This window comes from Colletotrichum truncatum (genome assembly GCF_014235925.2).
Source record: "Colletotrichum truncatum strain CMES1059 chromosome Unknown Contig_0004, whole genome shotgun sequence".
Classification (NCBI taxonomy): domain Eukaryota; kingdom Fungi; phylum Ascomycota; class Sordariomycetes; order Glomerellales; family Glomerellaceae; genus Colletotrichum; species Colletotrichum truncatum.
Window position 1 is genome coordinate 583,620 of NW_027222401.1, and position 19,765 is coordinate 603,384.

Genomic DNA, 19,765 nt, shown 5'->3' on the forward strand with positions numbered 1-19,765 from the left:
GCGATTAAGGGTATCGTAAAGAGTCTTGTAATCGTTAGCGGTAGTCTTGGCAAACTTGTTAATAAGGGTAGCTGTGGCGTCTTGTAAGATTCTCGGAATGTGCTTCTCGAGCGCTTGTTATAATTCGTAAAGGTTTCTATCGTTAACCTAACCTGCTATATAAAGTCTATTAAGAACTGATTTGCTAGCGTTTATAAGGAGACTATACGTGACGTTACGGTTCTTTCTCTATTCCTCTATAGCGATAGGGTTAGCAAGGCGAGGGACGTTAGTCTTAAGGAATATCTTAAAGTCGTATCCTTACAAAGTCGTTATAATAAGTATACGCTATGTATTCTAGTTGGATTTACCTTTTAGGCAGGGGAGAGGCGTGAAGACGGTCTTAAAGTCGTTTTAAGACATCTTGAAAGTGAGGGTATTATAACAGTGCGGGATAGACTTATGGTCGCACCTTGATTATAGGCGTTTCTCCGAGGCCGTAGCTTTAGAGGCGTGTCTATATGTTAGATAGCTTACTTTCGCTACTACCTACGCGTGCTGTTGGAAAGAGAAAGTATTAATAAGTAAATAGTACTGAAGAAGTATGAATGTTATATAGGAGGGAGAATCTCTTACGTAAGAACACGAGAAATAGGTAGAAATATAAGATCCGACCGTAGAAATACGGTGAATCGAAGGGAAGAATAAATACTTATAGAAGATATGAGAAATTAATAGGCTAGTTTGAAAAACCGAAGCTGAAAATAGTTAAATTCTCGTGAAAACGAGGAATCGAAGTAAAAGTTATAGTTATAGTGTAGTTGTAACTGAAAAGTCTGTTGTTGTAGTGGAATTCCGTGGTGTTCGTGAAAACCAGTAGGTTGTAGTAGTCGGTCGCGTGCTACATGATATTCGTGCGCGCCAGGCAGCTAATATCGCGTCAGAAAGTGAAATTCGTTAGCAAAGAGGAAAGAAAGCGAGAAAATCGCATAGAAAGGTAAATAAAGCGAATAAAATCGCAAAAATTCGTGAATTAATAGAAAATTGATAAACGAGTAGAATAATAGGTAAAACGACGTTATTCCGAAAGAATAACGCTAGGCTTATAACCTGTGGGCGAAACTAGCATAGAACGCTTAGAATAGGAAAAGTAGTGTTGTTGGTTAGAAGAACTAACTAACTGGCTAGAGGGCTGTAGAGGCTGGCTAAGACCAGTGGTGGCGGCCGTCAGCCCACGTGACGGGCCGGCGAGGCCTGCCACCCACACATTAAGAACCCTCGTTCGACGTTTGGTTTATGCTAAAGCAAGTTAACCTTGACAAGAACCCCTCTTTGAGTGGACACTCGCTGACTCTCCGAAACATAACCTGAGCACCTGCTAAGCCGCTCACAAAGGATTGCTTGTTGAGTGGTAATTGTGATCCGCTTAGGTTCTAGTTTCCAGCAGAAAGGTGCCTCAAATTTCCAAGTAAGAGTGTTGCTACACTTTATGAGGAGCCATAGTGCTATTTTCTAATTTTGGTCCTCGTAGGACATGGACAAATTCTCTCGATACCGGCACGGAACACAAAAGAAGTAATAAGGCTCGCGTACGATTTCAACAGTTGCAATTGAAGTAACTTAGCCGAACAGCACCTGAGTGCCATAATAACAACGTCAATAGATAAAATACAGAATAGACTCTTTCTCCTGATGTCTTAGCTTGTGCAAAGACAGTCACGTCGGTTCAACATCAATCCTGTTGGGAGACTGCTGCACATGGCCAGTTGCATGGTCATTGAATGTTCATCGAGCCAAGTTAATGTAAGCCAGAATCATCCAATGCACCTTTTTCAATTGTGCAGCTATTTGCTCCACGGTCTTGCGACAGAGTGCCTGCAAAGTGAACTGGGTAGCTAGAGTTTGCTCCTAGATGACTATAAGGGCAAGTTCTGGATCCGTTTGAGACAGTAATACCGAGAAAGGAGGACATTAGATACTTCACGGCTTCAAGAACGGTTTTCACACGATCCATTGATGCGAAAAACAGCCAACGTGGAGAAGTGAAGGTAGGCCAACAGGCCGGGTATCAATAATCTGCTCTTTACTCTAACCTCCCAATCTCTCAGTATGAAGTACCTAACATATCATGTGAGTCTCCTTGCTGTCTTGATAACCAGCTTAATGATTAAGCCGCAACCCCACAGGATGCTGCCATCGATAGGCAGAATGCCCGTCAACAACTGAAACTCCTTATGTCGGCGGGCCATCCCCTCGAGGCATGTTTCTACCGACATCCGACAATGCCAGGCTCGGATTTCCATATTGCTTTGTTCATTCGAAGGCGAAGCGAGGCACGCAAGCCTCAGAATCATACCATCCCTGCAACGCTCTTCGCAGACCATCACCGCAGCTTGACTGTGACTTCCAAGCAGCTAACTTTTCTAACCCTCCCCTCATCCCCGAACCCACCCTCGTCGCCCTCAACCACAACATCGTCCACCGTCCCAACTGTCCTTGTCCGCACCTCAACCTCACAATCACTCTGCTGCGTAAACCATCCCGCCACACTTAAAACTTTCTCAATGGCCTTTCCAGTACCCAGGACAACCGCCTCGGCATCATTAACCTTCGTTCCTCCGTCACGATGCAGCAGGTCGATGCGCTGCCCAAGTGACATACCTTTCGTCGAGGGTACGTTGCCCTTGAGAGACTTGTCGAGCTGCTTCCGCACACGTGATACGACAGCCATGAATGGCGTTGATGATGACACGTATATGAGCTGCGACTTTGATGAGATAGGCTGTTGGCGGCGGGGCAGCGCACGTTTCTGGATCTTGGAGCCTAGAATGGGTTTGTGATGTGAGACTTTAGTTGGTTTAGGAAGAGGCAGGCAGCGACCAGTCTTTACCTTGAGGCAAACGAGATAGTTTCTCAATATTTGAGTCCTTCCTCTTTGAACTTGTATCATTTTTGCCAGCCTGGCCTTTCGTCTTGGGGTGGTTAGGCGCCATGATAGGCAGCCGGTGTGAGATGAGGCAGAAGTCGTTCAGCTCAGTTCGTGCTGACCTGACAAGGTTGGCCAGGAAATAATCGAGAGTTGCCTTGAATTTATCGGTTCCTCAAGTGAGATCAAATAAGTAAACTTCTCTAAACCGTGTCGGAAGACAGCCTTTGGTAAAAATTGATGATTTTGAAGATGTTCGAATGAGCCGTCAAGAGTGAGAACCGCTTTCCCCAGGACGCAAAAAGTGCATAAAGTGGATCCTTCGCCGTGGCCTGCATCGGCGGGGCACAGGGCACCTGCTTGTGCTCCGCTAGCGCGCTTTCTCCCCCACCGACCCCGGTCCCCCAAACCTCTAGCGATGACGAGATCCTGTCCAAAGCTTCGGTCCATCCACCATGAGCTAGCTAGCATCCCACCACCAAACGCCCCATTGCGGCTGCCTATAACGCCTCCAACGACGATCTTCCAAACCGAACAAATATCGTCCTTTGAAACAAGGACACAGTTCACCCAACATGTCCATAGAGATCTGGCCTCCCGTATCCCCGGAGGAGCTGGCCGTTAAAAAGAAGGAATCCCTCGTACGTATCCTCAAGAGGCTGAGCAGTCGTCCTTCGTCTAGCAGTTGAAGTGTATACTTGATCGCAATGCTAATCAAAATCGACTACGGCCCACAGAGGCGCGAGCTAGAATGGATCGTAAACGAAACCCAAACCATCCTGAAGGATATCCGCCACGGACTGCAGGATTGCTATGCCCTTCTCGCTCCTATCGACCCAGGTAGCACGCTCGTCATGAGCACACAGCGAAACGAGCGTGTAAAGGGCACGGTAACCCGAGTCGGCACAAGGATAGTCAAAGGCGTATGGCCCCTACATCCCACATTCTCTCAAGCAGATAGCTAATTGGTCAATGGGGAACAGGCAATCCATCTCCAGCTCAAGACCCTCCCAACACAAACCGTGACCATCGATGCCTCCCACCCGATACACATCGCCGCCCTCGAGACTATCCATACCCACCTAACAGAGTGCATCGATCTGCTCTCTCTAACCTCCACCACCCCCACACAGAACGCGAGCCAGCTCGCCGCTCAGCTCCGAATCCTCTCCGCCTCCCTCGGAGAGTCCTCTTCTCTTCTTAAAGGCCCGCCGCTGAACGAAGCCGACCCCCGCTGGCAAACCGACTCCTGTCCGCCCGTTCACTTTTCTCCACCCCTCGGACCGAATGTCAGCATACATCTAGGGCTGCAGGAGTCAAGTCTGGTGTTGTGGCTTCGCGCGCTGGAGCCCGTCGATGCACCGCAACATTTTGGTACGAAACTGGGTCTTGCGCTGGGAACGGTGCGGAGGTTGGAACACGATGAGATGGACCGCCCGTTTCGGTTCTCGTATAGCACCATTACGGACGGCGGGGAGAAGCACAAGCACGGTAGGGCGCACCCAACGAGCGGCGCGAGTAGCGTTAGCGGGCTGGGAACGCCATCGAGCAACGGCGAACCGAACGAGGTGTTTGTGAGAGAGAAGGTCCGCGTCGAGAGCTTACCTGACCCCAACCTCATGTCCTTGTCTTCGAAGCTAATTGCTTTGGGATATACGCTGGCTAGCGCAAGGAGGAATCTAGCGGCTGTCATGGGCGAAGAAGTTGACGAGTGAAGAAAGAGCCCTGGAAGCATTTGAGTGGCACATTGGCGTTTAAACACACAACTCTGTACTGTTAGACTATGGCAGCCTAGACTATCAGAAAGGCCCGCCATGCAGTGTTGCAGCTGGCATTGGATACCCCGGAGTTAGATAGGAAATGTAATCACTTTTTTTTCACCCAGAGTTATCATCTTCAATTCCTATATGCTGGGTTCTACCAGAACTCTGTACACGTACAAGCCATTAGTGCCCCAACGATCCTTCTGCAAATAAAAGCTTATCCACCAAGTATCGAGCCTTGATATCGGAAATCTTGACGTCCCTCGCCTGCATTGGGCAATTAGGGACCTTTACTAAGCATGCCTGGAAAGGTAGGTGGTAATGTGGTCAAGTGCATGCGCATGTCGACAGATGAAAGATGGTGCAAAAAGTAATTGCACATCCGCGACGCCGCACACATGCCGGAAAATAAAAGGCTAGGCAAGCCTAGCGTCTTATCGGATATCGCCTTATGCCACGGGCGACCAAGGCATGGGGATGAGGATCCTCGACTGCATGTTCTGGATAAGAGGCACCGTCTTGTGAACTGTCTCGCTCCAGCCTTCGACGCTCCAGCTCTTCTCGCGGCGGATCTTGCGCTCCTCCAAGTTGGCGAACTGCCATAGGTGATGGACAGTGTTGAGCTCCCCGATTTGCACAAACCAAGCACCAACGCCCTCCATGACCTCACGGCGAGCCTTCAGGCCCCGTCTCCAGTGGGTCTCCCACTCCAGCAGGTTGCCGGGGTGCAGGGTGTAAGAGCGCAGCTCGAAGACACCGCCGAGCTCGCGAGGTGGCGTCGTGGGCCAGAAGGAGAATTCCTGCATGAGGGATGTCTTCTTTGATGTAATGAGACTCTTAAGCTTCTTATCAAACTTGGCGAACTCGGGGTGAGATCCAATGTTGTGAATGGACTCGTGGTAACCTTGGTACCTCTGGTACTCCCAAATATGAACTGTTGAAGCTAGAATGAGCAGCTGTTTCCTTGTTTCTGAGCTCCGTGGGGGTGGCTCTCTAGGAAAAATAACATACCAAATGTGTTGCAGTCGCCAACCTCAGTTCTCCAGCTTCCTACCAAATTGACCTTGTTCTCTGGCATGGAGGCCATGCGCGGGTACCAGTTTCCAACAAGCTCCGTGTATTCCTCCACCTTATCGGGCTTGACCTCATGGAAGACGATAGAGTGGACGTACTTGCCTCGGGCAAGGACTTGACTAAAGCTAGCTTCGAGCTGTGCGTCCAACTCGCGGCCCTCCTTGGTACCGTAAATGAGGTTGGTCAAGGGGCCAGCTTTCCGTGCAGGCTGTTCAGCCTCGGCCTTCTGTCCTGAAGTAGCACCTAGGGATGAGATCGTGTTCTGGGCAGCGGATTCCGAGGGGGACTGAGAAGGGGTAGAGGAGGGAGAGGATCGATACGCACTTGCTTCCCGCTGCTTCTGCTGGTCCACTAACTGCTCTCGGAACTGCTTGGATTTCTCGTTAAAAGAGGCGACGCTTTGAGGGGCGGCGCTGACGTCGGCCATAGACGGCACTTTGAGCTGTTGGCTCGTCGTGCTGAATGCTCGCAGCGCAGAACGCGGGGTTGCCGCGCTGGCTGCTCGCACCAATCGTTGGCTCAGCATTGCGAGATGGGCAAAAGGTGATTGGGGTATGTAGATGGATGGTCTGGATTGGTGTGGTGGTGACGACTTGACCAAGAGGTGTCTTTTCTGCTAGAGGTATGCCTTCTGTTCAAGACAAAGGGACAAACAAGCTCTTTGTGTGCAGGTAACAAGCCTCTGGTACGCGTATGGAATGTGAAGAAGGGAAGGAAATGATGTTCGATACGTCTCGATCGGAAAGTAGCAGCAGGAAACCGAGAGCAAGGACTATTGGATCACAGAACGGGAAGCAAGTCGGCGTGCAGCGGGCGGCGGCGAAGACGGGCGGTGGTCTACCTGGGAGGTGGTGGTAGTAGTGGTAATGGTGGGAGTCGAGACCGTGCTTGTGAGCGGGAGAATGGCAGACTAGGCTAATGGGACGAATGTTATTGGACGAGTGAGAGGTGATGGTCAGCCTACAACCGTGCGACCTGTGTCTCTGAATACACTTCCCCCGCACTTTTAGGCTGAGGGAGGGCGAGCGTTGAGGATGAGAGGGAGGAAAGTAATGCAAAGAGCTTCAGGAGGTGTGGTGTGGTGTGTGTGTGTGGCAGGACAAGAACCTGGGTGAATGTGACACAAGGGGACGAGGAGGTTTTGGCTATTATTACCCGGCTTCTCCTGCTACTGCTACACTACAATCCTCGTTTGGCACCACCACCACGCCAGTTGAGCAGGGTGCCCGGAACCTGGGGAAAGCTGACGCCTTTCCTGGTAGCATGAGGTATGGGCCAGGAGCTGAGGTCCCAGGGTGCTACAAACAGGGTACGTACCGCATCCAAAAGCGCCCAAATGCGGAGAAGGGTCAAATGATGTCACATGTATGCTCATACCAGGGTTGCTCGGGTCAACAGAGGCAGGCGCGGACAAATGTTCCAGCGTTGACCGTTTCTCATGAGATGTACCTTAGAATATAGAATGAGGGGCTACAAGGATACGCCCAAAGTGGGGAGGCACTCCAACCAATGATTTATCTGTGCTGATTCTCTTATCTGCAAGCCGTTTCCAATCACGAAGATAACAAAACAAGAAAGAATGAGAGATCATAGGGCGACCGAAATTTGAAGGCGATTTCACATCATATGAAAGGATGAAATGAAAAATCCAGGCATTCCCTAGGAGGAGGAGCGCGTTCCAGTGATGATAGCTTGCCATGAGCACGGAGAAATATTCTAGCGGATGCCCGTGTCATCTGAAGCCTTGATGACATAAGGCACCAAGAAAATGCCTGCTTGTTGGATGTATCCTGCAACTCGACTGCAGGGAAAACAATCAGCAGCGCAACAAGTCAACGATTGTTCCAAAGCCAAACGATTCTATATCAAACAGCTCGGATATAGATCATACGATGAAAGGAAGAAGAAAAAGGAGGAGAAAAGATCTGGCAAGCCAGTTAGACAGTGAATAGAGGCAATGAATTCCACTGCTACTTGGTCCGTGCCTGACTTAGACTGAAAGACCCTGGTCCACTTATTCTGCTCATCGGATTGTTGCCTTAGGCCACAAGAAACGCATCTCGGCTACGGGTCCAACCGCCGAAAGCTCAATCGGAGGAAAAAGGCTCGTTCTGTAGCTTCACATCGAACCTCCGAATACCGCCCGTCATCAACCCCAACCTTTCTCTATCCCACCCCGGTAATCACCTCGCAAATACCGTCAAGATGTCTTGGCTCGGAGCTCGCGCCCTCAAGAAGTACCCTACGCCCGTCCGTAAGTATCGCGCTCGTCGAGTCCGTTTGCCGCGCGCAACAACTTGCTAACCTCCCTTTTGCAGTTCGGCCGATGGCTCCTTTCTTCGCTGCCGGTACGTTCGAAGACCCCGATTGATGCTCAATACCCCTGGGAGGAAACGATTTCGATGCGCACGAACAAGAAGGAGGAGTTGTTACATGGAGATGTGTGGACTGATTCGCGATATAGGTCTGGTCATCGCGTACGGCATCAACTCTGCCCAGAACGCCATGCTCAAGTGTATGTCGCACGCCAACGCCCCCGGTCTTCTTCACATACTGATAATGAAAACGCAGCCGATGAGTGGAAGAACGATGCCCGCAACCCCCTGGCCAAGAAGGGCCACTAAACTTTTGATGGGATAGTCCGGGCTATGGCATAGACACGGTCGAGCAACAGGGGAGTCTCTCGAGGACTTAAAAACCCCCAGACGCGCATTCTACATGGAAGCTGTACCATAGACAGGCGGCTCAGAGTCAATTGAGCTGTTGTACTAATCTATCGACCCTTTATCCTCGTGTCTATGAATGATGAATTGGCCATCTTTTACGTCGTGTTTGCCTAGCAACCGGGCGCTTAATTCATAGTACAAAGTGACTGAATCATACCTTGTTCTGGCAAATTTTAACCGACCGTGATTAAACATGCGATTCGGCGTCCTACGGACCTCTAGACAATACTCATGTCCGGCCAAGTAGGATATGCGCCGGAAAACATCCACATCGAGGGGTCCGGACGGCCGGGAGCCATCACGTGACATGTCAACACAAGCTTTAACCATTTGACCAGCCTCACAGCAGGTTCACCCATGCATCTTTGTCTCGCTTCTTTAAGCGATTAGTTATGATGTTTGGGTAATCTGATTGAAATGTTTAGACTTTTTAGGATTATCTGTAGATAAAGATGCTCAACAGGTTAGCCTACGCCCTTCGGCATGTTTCGGCGTCGAGTCATTATGGTGGATTTGTCAGAACCCACCTCACCTCACACACCTGGAATCTCACATACACGCCATCTCGTCAACCAAGATAGACACTCATGAGGCTCCCGCTTCATCTTCGCATAAATTGTAGATTTCCATCTTATAGATCGTTTTCTTTTCCTGCTGCCGATACCAGACCCCGGCTCCCATTGGCCTACAAGTTCATCTGCACAATGTCCACCTCAACAGGATCGACGCCTAACGGCTCAGCAAACAAGAAGCCTGCCGGCAACGGCAAGAAGGAGATCAGGATTCTGATGCTTCACGGTACGTCTTTGATTTTCTTCAACTTTCAAGTTCTAGCACTGCTGTCTCCCAGGCACTCATATTTGACCACTCACCACCGCACTTCTTTTCATCGCAAGCCATTCAACCCATCACAGCTGCAGCAGTATCTCCTCTCACTAACACTAAAAAGGTTACACTCAATCTGGCCCCCTCTTCCGCTCCAAGACCCGCGCCCTCGAAAAGCTCATCGCAAAGCTCCTGGGCCCATTCAATCTGGTGCCTACTCTTTTCTACCCGACGGGCCCCTGCAAGCTCTCCCCGCGCGATATCCCAGGTTTCGTCCCCGAAGAGTCTGCCAACGGCGAACCCGAAGAGGACCTCGATGCCTGGGGATGGTGGCGCAAGGATGAGGCTTCCGGGTCGTACCGCTTCGTCGACCAAGGCGTATCTACCGCTGCCGCCGCGATTCGGGAGGCTGGGGGCAACATTGACGGAGTGTTGGGTTTCAGCCAGGGTGGTGCTTTTGCGTCCGTACTAACTGCCATGTTGGAAAAGCCTCATCGCGAGATTCCCGAAGAGCTCCGTTCCAGCGCGCAAGAGTTGCGGGATGCGAACGGCGGCGAGCCTTTCAAGTTTTCCGTCATCTACTCCGGTTTCTTCGCCACGCCCGATGACCTGAAGTGGGCCTATGAGCCTAAGATCAAGACGCCTACACTGCATTTTATCGGCAGTCTCGACACCGTCGTAGACGAGTCACGTAGTCAAGGATTGGCGGACCGCTGTGAGGAGCCAATGGTTGTGGTCCACCCCGGCGGTCACTACGTGCCCATCTCCAAGGAGTGGGCTATGCCGTTGATTGGTTTCATCAAGAAAATTGCCGACGAAGAATTGGCAAAGAGTAAGGTCTAGACCTATGCCGTACATACACGAACAACGAATGAATGATTGGATACCGACATAGACCCGGATATTATAGAGGACATAGTTTCATCATAGCATAGACCGAATCCGTTTTACACGTTCCAGCCTTGATCATTGCCTGCCTCTAGTGTTCTACAATTACACGCCATAACCCGTGTCCTGACCTGGCAACCGTTGACAACCATCTAATGCGCCTTAGTAGACTTTCCCTTCCCCGACTTGGAGCCGCTGCTCGGCTGGATGTTGGCCATCATCTCCTCCTTCGTGATGAGATGGTCAATACGCTCGAGGTGACCGAGCAGGCTCTTCATGTTGTGGCTCCACTCATTCAGGATGTCATCAGCATCTCTAGGCTTCGCGAAGCTGACGACACGAGCGGGCCGGTCGATCTTGGCGTAGATGGTCTTTGAGGTGACAAGGTCGCTAATGTATTTCTCCGTCTCATCCTCATTGAGATCCAGAAGCTGCGTCAAGCGCTTCATCTGGATGCGAGTGTAGTACTTGGCGACAACACGCACGTTGTGCTCAATCACCCTCTTGCGGAGATCCTGCCAACGCTGGTGTGCCTTCTCATCTCCGGACTGGCCAGGTTGGGCATCAAAGACGTCAGTCTCGCAAAGATGCGGGCCAAAGGTCTTGGAGACTTCAGGCCAGCGCATAAGCTCATGGACAGTGAAAAGCTTGAGAAGCTCGGCCTCTTGAGTGACTTGGCTGATTCTGGAGTCTTTCTGAATTCTGTGAAGGAGATCATGCTGCTCATTGTCGTGGGGAGCAAGGATGACGAAGTAGATAATGCGTTGGAGGACCTAGATAACTTATCAGCAAGTAGTTCGAGGCAAAGAGATAGAGTGGGGGAGGTATACAGGGTGAAGCTTCTTGGGATCCTCCTCGACAGCCTCGGTGTCAAGGACCTGACGGTAGTTTTTGCAGACATCGAGATATTTGTCATCGTGTTTCGCAAGGATGATCTGTTGCTCGTAGTAGCGCAGCTTCAGGTCGGTTGTGTCGTCCTCTTTCTCTTCGGGGACCTCCTCGCCTCTTGCCTTCTTCTTCTCGCGCTCTTTCTTCTCCTTCTCGAGCTGCTCGGGCGTCTTCTTGGGCTTTCGTGAGAGGTATCTGGTGCTAATCTTGCGGCTCAAAATGCCGGCCTGGGTCCAGTCGCCGCTCTCAATGCAAAGAGCAACTTGCGCAAGAATGAACTCGGTCTTTTCACGGCGGTCCATAGAGCCGAAAGTCTCTACCTGGAGCTCGCACAGAATGTCCGTTGCCGCTCTGAGGTCACCCTGCTCTTTCTTAATGTCGGAGAGGATCTTGGTGACGCGGGCTCTCTCGACTTCGACGAAAATCTTGCCCTCGGTAACCGTTCGCAGGGTCTCGATGACGGTAAGCTTAGTTTCGAGGTTCGGTGTAGAATCGAGGAAGCCCATAACCGCCTGAACCATCTTGGTAATAGCTTGCTTGAGCTGGCCATGCTTCTTCGACAGTACCAGAACCTGCTCGTTCATCAAGCTCCAGTCTCCTGCATCTTTGGCAATTGTGACAATGGCGATGAGTATACGGGACGTCGACGCAAGATCTGAGGACTAATGATAATTAGCAAGGTGACGTCGGCGAAGGGAGGGGCATACTACTCACTTGACGGGTCTGCTTCTCCAACACGCTGAGCTTCTCGATGGCGGCAGAAATGTCACTCTGTTGAAAGAATATGTTAGAAATAGCTCCAATAGCTTGCATTTTTTGCGATGCCCACCTTGGCGAGCTTCTCGGCCTCTGGGATCTGCTTGTCCGTCTCCTTCGAGAAGTCCTTCTCGGGCTTCAGCGCGCCTTCAGACATCTTCGCGATCTTGAGGAATGATTCGGCTAATAGAGAGTGTGATGTGGTTTGGTTTCTGTTCGCGGGGGGTCGTGATGGAGGTTCGCGGGGTGGTGTTCAAGAAGGCGAGGCTGATTGTTGTTTAGTATGAGGCTCCCACAGCTACGCAAGATGGTCGTGCCTACCTCACCCTGGCCACCTCAGCTGCTAAGATACCCGCATTAGGTAAGGTGGAGAAGTACGGAAGGGCGTACCTTTTCCCGGCTGGCCCCGCTAATCAATGAATGGCCTGTGCACCGCTCCTCTTAGCAACAGGAGCATTTCTTTGAGCTTCCCCTGCTTCCTCAGCTAGCATTGGCTCAGCGTTAAGTTGTGTCATCACTATTTCGGCTGCAACTCCAATCTTTCAAACGGCGACTTACTCTGAGACGGAAAATTGAAAACCTCTACTGTCTCTTAGGACAACACATCTGTGATGTCTTTCACGAATTTCAGAACAGCCGGGATCTGATGTTAAAGCTCAAGTGAGAGAAAGCGTGCTATAATTCTCTCAGATGATGCATCGGTCTAAACTCAATTTGAAGCAATCTTGATTTAGTCATTGCCCTGAAGTTTTGGTATTTTTTTCTTTTGAGATGAACGATGCTTCTCAACTACAGATGAGAACTAAATTTCAGCTCCACATATTGTGACACTGACAAGTGAAGGCGGTATTCGAAGTCACTTTTTCACAACTAAAACAAACGAAACGAGCCTTCATTACGAGTGGTTTACAATATGAGTTTATACATTATTTCTAAGTCTATTCCCGCTGAAATAACAATTAAGGGTTGACGGGAGGGGGAGTGTTGTCGATGACAATAGTTGTAGGGTTAGTCTGGGCGCAAAGCAACTGGTCAAGACCGCCAGCGTGGCAGTAGGCTGGAACATCGCCCTCACCCCAGAAGCCAACACTATTCAGATCATGTCAGTTATTTGTGAAGCTTCGTAGTTAGGGCGGAAGGTAACTTACGCAAGGCCGAGCTCGTGGTAGATCCGCAGGGCAAACTCAGTCTCAGAGCCCTCCTTTAGAGTGAAGCGGTACTTGGAGTCGCCGCATGTGACGACCTCTGTCGACGGCAGCTCAGGGTTGGCGCTCTCGCAAAGCAAGTCCTTGGCGTCATCTCCACTAAGGTTGAAGCTGATGTTGACGAGAGTGCCGTCCTGCTCCTTGCGGACGGAGAAGTTGGAGATGTCAATGTTCTCAGAAGGCCTAGGGGCGTCGTTGGCCTGAGGAGCGGGAGCTGCGAGGGCAGAAGCGCCAAAGAGGGCGGCGACAGTGGCAAGAGTAAACTGCATATTGACGGTTGATGGGATTCGTTTGGTTTTGTTTGAAAGTGCGTGTGATGATGAAGTAAGCTATGACAAGAGCGATGAGAGTAGGCAGGTCACTGAGGCTTTATACTTGTGGTAATAGGATACGATGAGCAGGCATTCTATTCTCGCCAAGTCGGTCAACTCGGTGGTCAACCAGTGAGGTCTGATTGTTACGACGTCGACGTCACCGGCTCAGGGAAGAGAATGATTCTATGGGGAATGCCTGTCCGGCAATGCCTTTCAAAATTGACCAGCACATCGGGTACTCCAGATTCAGCAAAGGGAGCTAAGATGCACCGCCTTGAAGGGCGCCCCTACTCTCTAGACGACCGGTCGGATTACCCGGTTGATCTTCTGAAGGGTCCATCGCGCGGGGCCTGACCAGAAATAGCAGACACGATGGACCGATTGATGCACTTTGCATGCCAATCGCGGAGCTATCCAGACTATCCAGGTACCTCTGGCGTTACATAATGCCCAGCCAAACCGGCAACATTGGGTCAGAAGCGAAATAGACGACTTCCGCGGGAGGCACGGCAGTGCTACGGGGGAGGCACACGAGAAGAATGGAGGAGTGAACCGAAAGCGAACCGCTAATTATGACGGAGCCTTGAAAGCAACGTTGTTTTGCCCCAACATTCGTTTTGATGGGTGGTCAGGCACGTGGGTAAAAATGCGACGATCTTCTCGTATTGCTTCCAAGCTCCTTGGAGGTTGTTTTTGCCGCAGCGGGGATGCGGAACCATATCTCGCATTTACCTCCTAGCGTGCCCAGACTTCTACCAGGATGAGACCTTGCATCACAGCCTCATTGGGTCGGTTTAGCAGGACCACCTGCCTGTGTCTTTCACTCCCTTAATACCGACCTAAACCGGATGCATTCAAACGGCTCGGATGATGATATTTGACTGGGCTTCGCTTGGCAGCCGCCATCAATCAAGTGTCACGAATGCTCTTCTTACCCCTTCTCGGCCGAGACGGCGGAAGAAACACGTTCATTTTCTGCGTTCCTGAATTAGGATTGCCGCTTGCCGTAATCCTATGCATAGTCTCGGGATATTCCCGAAGTGACCCGAGCTGTCGGCGGCTGTCCACCTAAAGGCTTGGACATCCAGCGAGAGCAGTTTTGGACGTCATCGCGTCTTCACCATGGTTCAACCCCTTTCTCCAATATGTTCTGCTCCGCTTATATGAGTCGCTGGTATACATGAGTACAGGGGGCTACATTGTAGATCCCAAGTCTGAACTTTTCGCTCCTCGGTCATCCCTAGGCGTCTCGTAAAATGTCAGTGCATTTTCTGCAAGAAGCGTCAATAGCTCGGGTTCACCAACGCACAAACCAAGCTGGGTAAGTATCATTTCATAACAAAACTTGAACTATTGCACCAAAAGGCAAACTTTGGCTTGGAAATTAACTTCAATCTATCAACCGCACTGAGCCTGAAATAAAGCCCCCTATCAATTTTTGGTGCAAACGATGGTAATTTCACATCCTTTCACTGACTTAAATCACCCGTTGAACCTATTTAAAGAGAATCTTACCTACCAACCAGCATAGGGTAATGAAAACTTCCAGAATCTCTCCGAGTAAAAGTCGTTTGAAAACACATTTTCGATGCTTAAGAGCGCGAGACGCCTTACTTTTGTTGTCTCTTTTTTTCATTGTCAAATTTTTGATGACGCTCCGCAGACTTACTCACACCTGTTAGAAAATGTCGTACATTCAAGAAGGTCAATGGTCTTGGCGTTGAGTTGAAAAAAATTGTGTCCATCCACGCTGGCTCTGGTTGCAACTTCAACGCTTCAACAGCAGACAAGTACTTCGCTTTCAAAACAGCGCTATCCAAGCTGAACAGCAGCCACATCCATAAAGTCAATCCTTGACCGCTGTTAACGGGCAATTCCAAACCTGGAAGTTGCACGTAAAGACTTGGAATGAGAGCCAATTAATTATATTGATGATGAACTCTTCATAGAGAACTCACTAACTACCAAAATATTTAAATACACCGAGCAAAACGACTAGATCTCCCCATGTACCTTCGAACACAGTTAACATGAGCATACAAACCCGAAACATTGTACTTAACTCATTCTGTCCAAAAAGGTTTAATGGTGATGCTTCATCCAGTAAACTTAGCTCGAGTTTCTTGTACTAAATAAGGAGCAAAGCGAACATTTTCTTGCTATCAAAGAAATGCCACAAAAAAGGTAACCTCTGATCGTTGAATATGACTTAAACCTCGTCCTTGGGTGCAGATTTTCTGTTTGGATCGCAGGGAGAGCCCGACTGTTGCACAATCTCGCAAATCGCCACGATGACTTTGGCCGGATCACCAGAGAAAAGCCCTCCGAGAAAGTTGAAAATCTTTCCCACTTTATTTGGCTCGCCGTTGATGGTAATCTTAGGACCCTTGCCGTCATGTTCTGTCGGGGGAGCATCGCTGACAAAACTTGCCGCAGCCAACTCCGCCAAAGCCTCGTAGGGCAGGTTCTGTTCATCAAAGGCGAGGTTCTTCTCAGGCTCCCCGATGATTTCCGCGCGTTCCTTAATGTTTTCTTTGATATCACTCAGTTTCTCCTGAAGCGAATGGTATTTTGGGTCCTTCATTTGTGCGAGGTGAGGCATCTTCTGTTCCATGTACTTTCTCTCCTTCTCTAGCAGCTTGAGTTTTCTCTCCGAGATCCTCTTCGCCAGTGCGGGGCCCTTGTTTTTCCAGTCGGATTTGCTTTTGAGGGCAGAAAGCTCCATGGCATCAAGCTCAAATATGGCCTTTCCAGCTTCAGCGAAAGCGTCGTCATTGTCGGCGAGGTCCACAAATTGAAACAGGAGAGCCTCCGCATTGGCAAGCGTCATTTTGGGTGCATCAACACAATAACCATCAATCCATTGTGGGGCTTTGTCGTCGGTCTTCTTTCTTAGACAAAAGATGGCTTCGGTCAAGTCGAAAAACACTTTTGGAATGCTGGGGTGATCTTTCTTGAACTTCTCCCAGTCCTCTCCGGACTGAATCTCAATCTTGCCTGAATCTCCGAGCGATTTCTTGTGAAAGTGGACCGCATGATGATCCGTCGGAAGGCTCGCAGATGTAACTCTGGCCTCCTTGCTTGGTAGAGCAATGGCGACCGAAGCCACAGCAAGTGCTGCGGAAAAGGCTTTTGCGATAAGCATGGTGTGTTTGATGTCAAATGGGGTGATAGCGAATGATCGAGAAGGAGATATCCACTCTCATGAAAATACAGAAAACGGCCTTTAAATAGTCATTAAGCTGTAATCCCCGAATTCAACCCTATGGGACTGAGGCGATATCGATCATCTTTTCCATGGTTCGATGCCATACTGAGTTTCCAGACCCATTGGTATTCGCCAAACTTTGAAATTGAACGCCGCAGTTCTAAGGATCCACGCATCCCAGAACAAGATGGACTTTATTATTTTCCCTCAGGAGTTACAGAAAGTTCAATGTGACTTGCTGGAACAGTAGATTCCAGTGCCCAGTGCTACGATGAAGGTTTTTTGTGTTGGGGCGGACAATACTCGAAGGTCGCATGGTTAACCAAGGGCTGAAGACTAGGTATTCGATTGACAGACAGTAGAAAACCAAACCTACTGATGAAGAAACTTGGCGCAGCGCAATTTTGACTCAAAATCCAAACATAAATTTCCCAGGACACAGTGGTTCTCATCCTCACCCTACATAGTAAACCGAAAGACTTCAGGTCGTGCTTTTTAGCCATGTGTTGCATACATGTATACCAAAGAACATGGTATTTGAGGTAAGAAGATGAAACCCATACGGGAGAACCTTACCTGAGTGTAGAAATTTGCCTAAACTAGCAACAGAGCGTCAACACAAGATGAGTCAGGTCTGGCCGCAAAGCGTCCTATCACCCTTGACAGACTGAAACGCATCGGACGAACCCGAAAACGTGAGGCGCATTAGACGAACCTGAGCAGCTGAGACGCCAACCAAAAGCAAGACCTATGACCAAATCGACTCTGTCGTTTCTCAAATTGGTAATTGACACCGCCAGAAGTCAGCCCTGTTTCCCCAGGCTTGTTAAGAACCCAAAGCTTAAAAAAGAAGCCAGCCCAAGCTCGTTTCACAGATTTCAAGGCCTTGAATTCGTACGAGTCAAGAACGTCGGCCAGGCCTAGAGATAATGGCTAACCTGCAGTCATTGTGTGAAAATGCCCGCTTCAATATAGCGAATGATAAGTGTTAGTATTTGTACTCGACCGTCTGGTAATGATGCATAAATAGGGGATTGACCCCTCGTTTGCATCATCCAATACCCAAGTCATTCGAACCAGCAAGTCGTATTTACACTTCTGGAAATCAATTCAGAATGACCTTTTCAAAATCAAGCATCTTTACTCTAGCCCTTTTGGCCTTCAGCCTTGCACCAGTCAGCGCAAGTCCACTACAGGAGTGAGTCGTCTTCACTCATGTGTTAAAATCATACTCTAACGACGCTTAGATTGAACAATTTAGTCGAAAGAAACCCTCAAAATGGCCCACCCCGTTTTTCTTGCAGCTGCGTCAATGGCAAGACCCGCGAGATGAAGGCAACCATCTGCAACGGTGCCGGCGGCGCTACCGGAGTGGATTCGAACAAGGACGGGGAGGCATGCAACGGCCTAACGACCAAATTGACAACAGAAGATTGCCAGGCATTGGTTGACCCGGCATCGCATGTTGAGTGCAAACAGACAGGTTAAATTACTGGCTATCTCTGAATGTGGTGGAAGGTTTAAATATACTAGAATCTGAAAACCGCTGGGCTAGGCTGCCTCAAAGGGGGTGAATGATGCTCTCTCAACAGGCTGCTGCTGCCAAGTCTAGCAAGACCACAGTCAAGCTATGCCGACCGAACATGGTCATTCTGATCCTGGGTGCCTTCTATTATGTTGTTGCTCGTGGCATTTTCAGCCACGGGATTTTCGTTCTCGTCCTGCAACTTTTTCTTTGGTTTCTTTTCCCCGAAAAATCGCTTCCAAGCAATGCCTCCCCCAAAGCCTGTAAATAGGTGCTCCAGCGCCGACCGCCTGGGCTACACCACTCAAAGTGTAAAGAACGCCTGCTGCGGAACCTGATTGAAAAAGACAGTTAGTCCCTCTGGCGAACAAGCGCAATCAAATATGTGAAATTACATTTAATATCAAACCACTGAGTTTCGGTCTCATACTTACTGACAACAGCACCGTGCATTGTAACACCCACTGCACCCATTGTAGGCGTGAAAGCCAAGACCGGGGACGCCACAGCGAAGAGCCCTGCAGTACCGAGGCAGTAGCACACCGCCGGAACGGGGTTATCGGAGACCCAAGCCGTGGCCTGAACACCATATCAGATACAAGTACCTAGAACCCGCAGGTCTCCGTTGCTTACCCTTTGGAAAGTCGGAGAGGACGGGGTCGGCTTTGGAAGCTCCGCCGAAACTTTCAATTCGGCGGTCCGGCCTCCGTTCGATGCCACAGCCGGCGTTGGGAATTCAAGTCTCTCGCATTCTCCGTCGTAGTCCCTCGACTGAGGTAAATGTCGTGATTGTTCTGACATTATTCACCGTTGATTGAATAATTGTGCTGCGAAATTTGAATAGGAATTGGAGAGAAATACCAACATGAAATATGGCCTGAATGAAGCTTTGCAAGTCCATACCTTTTGATTATTTCAGAACCTTGAGCATGATGTAGCTCAATAGGCATCCAACTGAAGGTCTGATGGGGGACTACTCTGATTCGTTGGGCGTGACAATATTGAGCACCAACGAACAGGCCCACGTCCTGGAACGGGTGAGGCTTCGTCATCGACGCCCACTCGACCCAACAAATCGGACGAACAGTTGAACTTGGCGCTCAAAGTAGTGGAGTGTATATCGAGCATCTTGTAGCTCGGGCTTTCCTGGCTTTTTTTCTCACCTTCGGCCACGCTTCAAAGTGATTAAAAGTAAAGAAGATTATGTCCATAGCCATCCGTCCTGGGGATGGGGAGGCACAGACTGCCTGAAATATGGGTGGGCGATTACTGTAGCCGCCGGCGAGCTCGTCGGCGCCAACGAGCTGGCAGGGGCATTAAATTTCAAGATTGATTTTTTAGAAAATGACAAGACGACTAAAATAGAGACAGGCCCCCCCTCTCATCACCGTTAACTGTTCCTTGTGCTCCTCCCCAAAGCTGGTTCTTGCAATCGGTGCGATCGCCAGTAGTTCCAGGAGTCAGTTTTGAAAATTCTAAATACTGTTCATGTTCAACGCGCGCTATCGCAAATTCGTTTCCAGTAACTGGCATTCTGACTGCTGGCTCTGCATTGAAATATAAATGGTTGTCTGCTGCACCGCCTAAAATAAACTAATAGCTTCTCATCAACAGACTTCAAACAGGTGTGTGATCAATCATCGCACCAACCACTTTATCAATCCCCACGATTGTTCCAACCCACAATC

General features: G+C 49.6%; 8 protein-coding genes across 8 annotated transcripts; 3 read left to right on the forward strand and 5 right to left on the reverse strand.

Annotated features, from left to right (window-relative positions):
* Window positions 1–2,362: 2,362 nt before the first annotated feature.
* Window positions 2,363–2,929, reverse strand: CTRU02_206943 (uncharacterized protein; the record flags this gene model as incomplete). Its single annotated transcript, XM_036729442.1, has 2 exons — window positions 2,363–2,803; window positions 2,870–2,929. The coding sequence occupies 2 exons, from the start codon at window positions 2,927–2,929 to the stop codon at window positions 2,363–2,365; spliced, it is 501 nt and encodes a 166-aa protein (XP_036578949.1).
* A 551-nt stretch (window positions 2,930–3,480) lies between these two features.
* On the forward strand, window positions 3,481–4,620 carry CTRU02_206944 (37S ribosomal protein Rsm22; the record flags this gene model as incomplete). Its single annotated transcript, XM_036729441.1, has 3 exons — window positions 3,481–3,546; window positions 3,643–3,828; window positions 3,889–4,620. 3 exons carry the CDS (start codon window positions 3,481–3,483, stop codon window positions 4,618–4,620), a joined length of 984 nt encoding a protein of 327 aa, XP_036578948.1.
* A 497-nt stretch (window positions 4,621–5,117) lies between these two features.
* CTRU02_206945 (nipsnap family protein) lies at window positions 5,118–6,268 on the reverse strand (the record flags this gene model as incomplete). The annotated part of the gene is made up of 2 exons (XM_070204804.1): window positions 5,118–5,611; window positions 5,680–6,268. 2 exons carry the CDS (start codon window positions 6,266–6,268, stop codon window positions 5,118–5,120), a joined length of 1,083 nt encoding a protein of 360 aa, XP_070061337.1.
* Window positions 6,269–7,947: 1,679 nt separating this feature from the next.
* On the forward strand, window positions 7,948–8,366 carry CTRU02_206946 (F-type H+-transporting ATPase subunit j; the record flags this gene model as incomplete). The annotated part of the gene is made up of 4 exons (XM_036729439.1): window positions 7,948–7,996; window positions 8,061–8,090; window positions 8,207–8,257; window positions 8,314–8,366. 4 exons carry the CDS (start codon window positions 7,948–7,950, stop codon window positions 8,364–8,366), a joined length of 183 nt encoding a protein of 60 aa, XP_036578946.1.
* A 689-nt stretch (window positions 8,367–9,055) lies between these two features.
* On the forward strand, window positions 9,056–10,136 carry CTRU02_206947 (serine hydrolase; the record flags this gene model as incomplete). The annotated part of the gene is made up of 2 exons (XM_036729438.1): window positions 9,056–9,266; window positions 9,418–10,136. The coding sequence occupies 2 exons, from the start codon at window positions 9,056–9,058 to the stop codon at window positions 10,134–10,136; spliced, it is 930 nt and encodes a 309-aa protein (XP_036578945.1).
* Window positions 10,137–10,333: 197 nt separating this feature from the next.
* CTRU02_206948 (26s proteasome non-atpase regulatory subunit 12) lies at window positions 10,334–11,982 on the reverse strand (the record flags this gene model as incomplete). The annotated part of the gene is made up of 4 exons (XM_070204805.1): window positions 10,334–10,954; window positions 11,012–11,731; window positions 11,784–11,840; window positions 11,887–11,982. 4 exons carry the CDS (start codon window positions 11,980–11,982, stop codon window positions 10,334–10,336), a joined length of 1,494 nt encoding a protein of 497 aa, XP_070061338.1.
* Window positions 11,983–12,784: 802 nt separating this feature from the next.
* On the reverse strand, window positions 12,785–13,299 carry CTRU02_206949 (uncharacterized protein; the record flags this gene model as incomplete). The annotated part of the gene is made up of 2 exons (XM_036729436.1): window positions 12,785–12,914; window positions 12,974–13,299. 2 exons carry the CDS (start codon window positions 13,297–13,299, stop codon window positions 12,785–12,787), a joined length of 456 nt encoding a protein of 151 aa, XP_036578943.1.
* Window positions 13,300–15,553: 2,254 nt separating this feature from the next.
* Window positions 15,554–16,489, reverse strand: CTRU02_206950 (uncharacterized protein; the record flags this gene model as incomplete). The annotated part of the gene is made up of 1 exon (XM_036729435.1): window positions 15,554–16,489. One exon carries the CDS (start codon window positions 16,487–16,489, stop codon window positions 15,554–15,556), a length of 936 nt encoding a protein of 311 aa, XP_036578942.1.
* Between the last annotated feature and the right edge of the window lie 3,276 nt (window positions 16,490–19,765).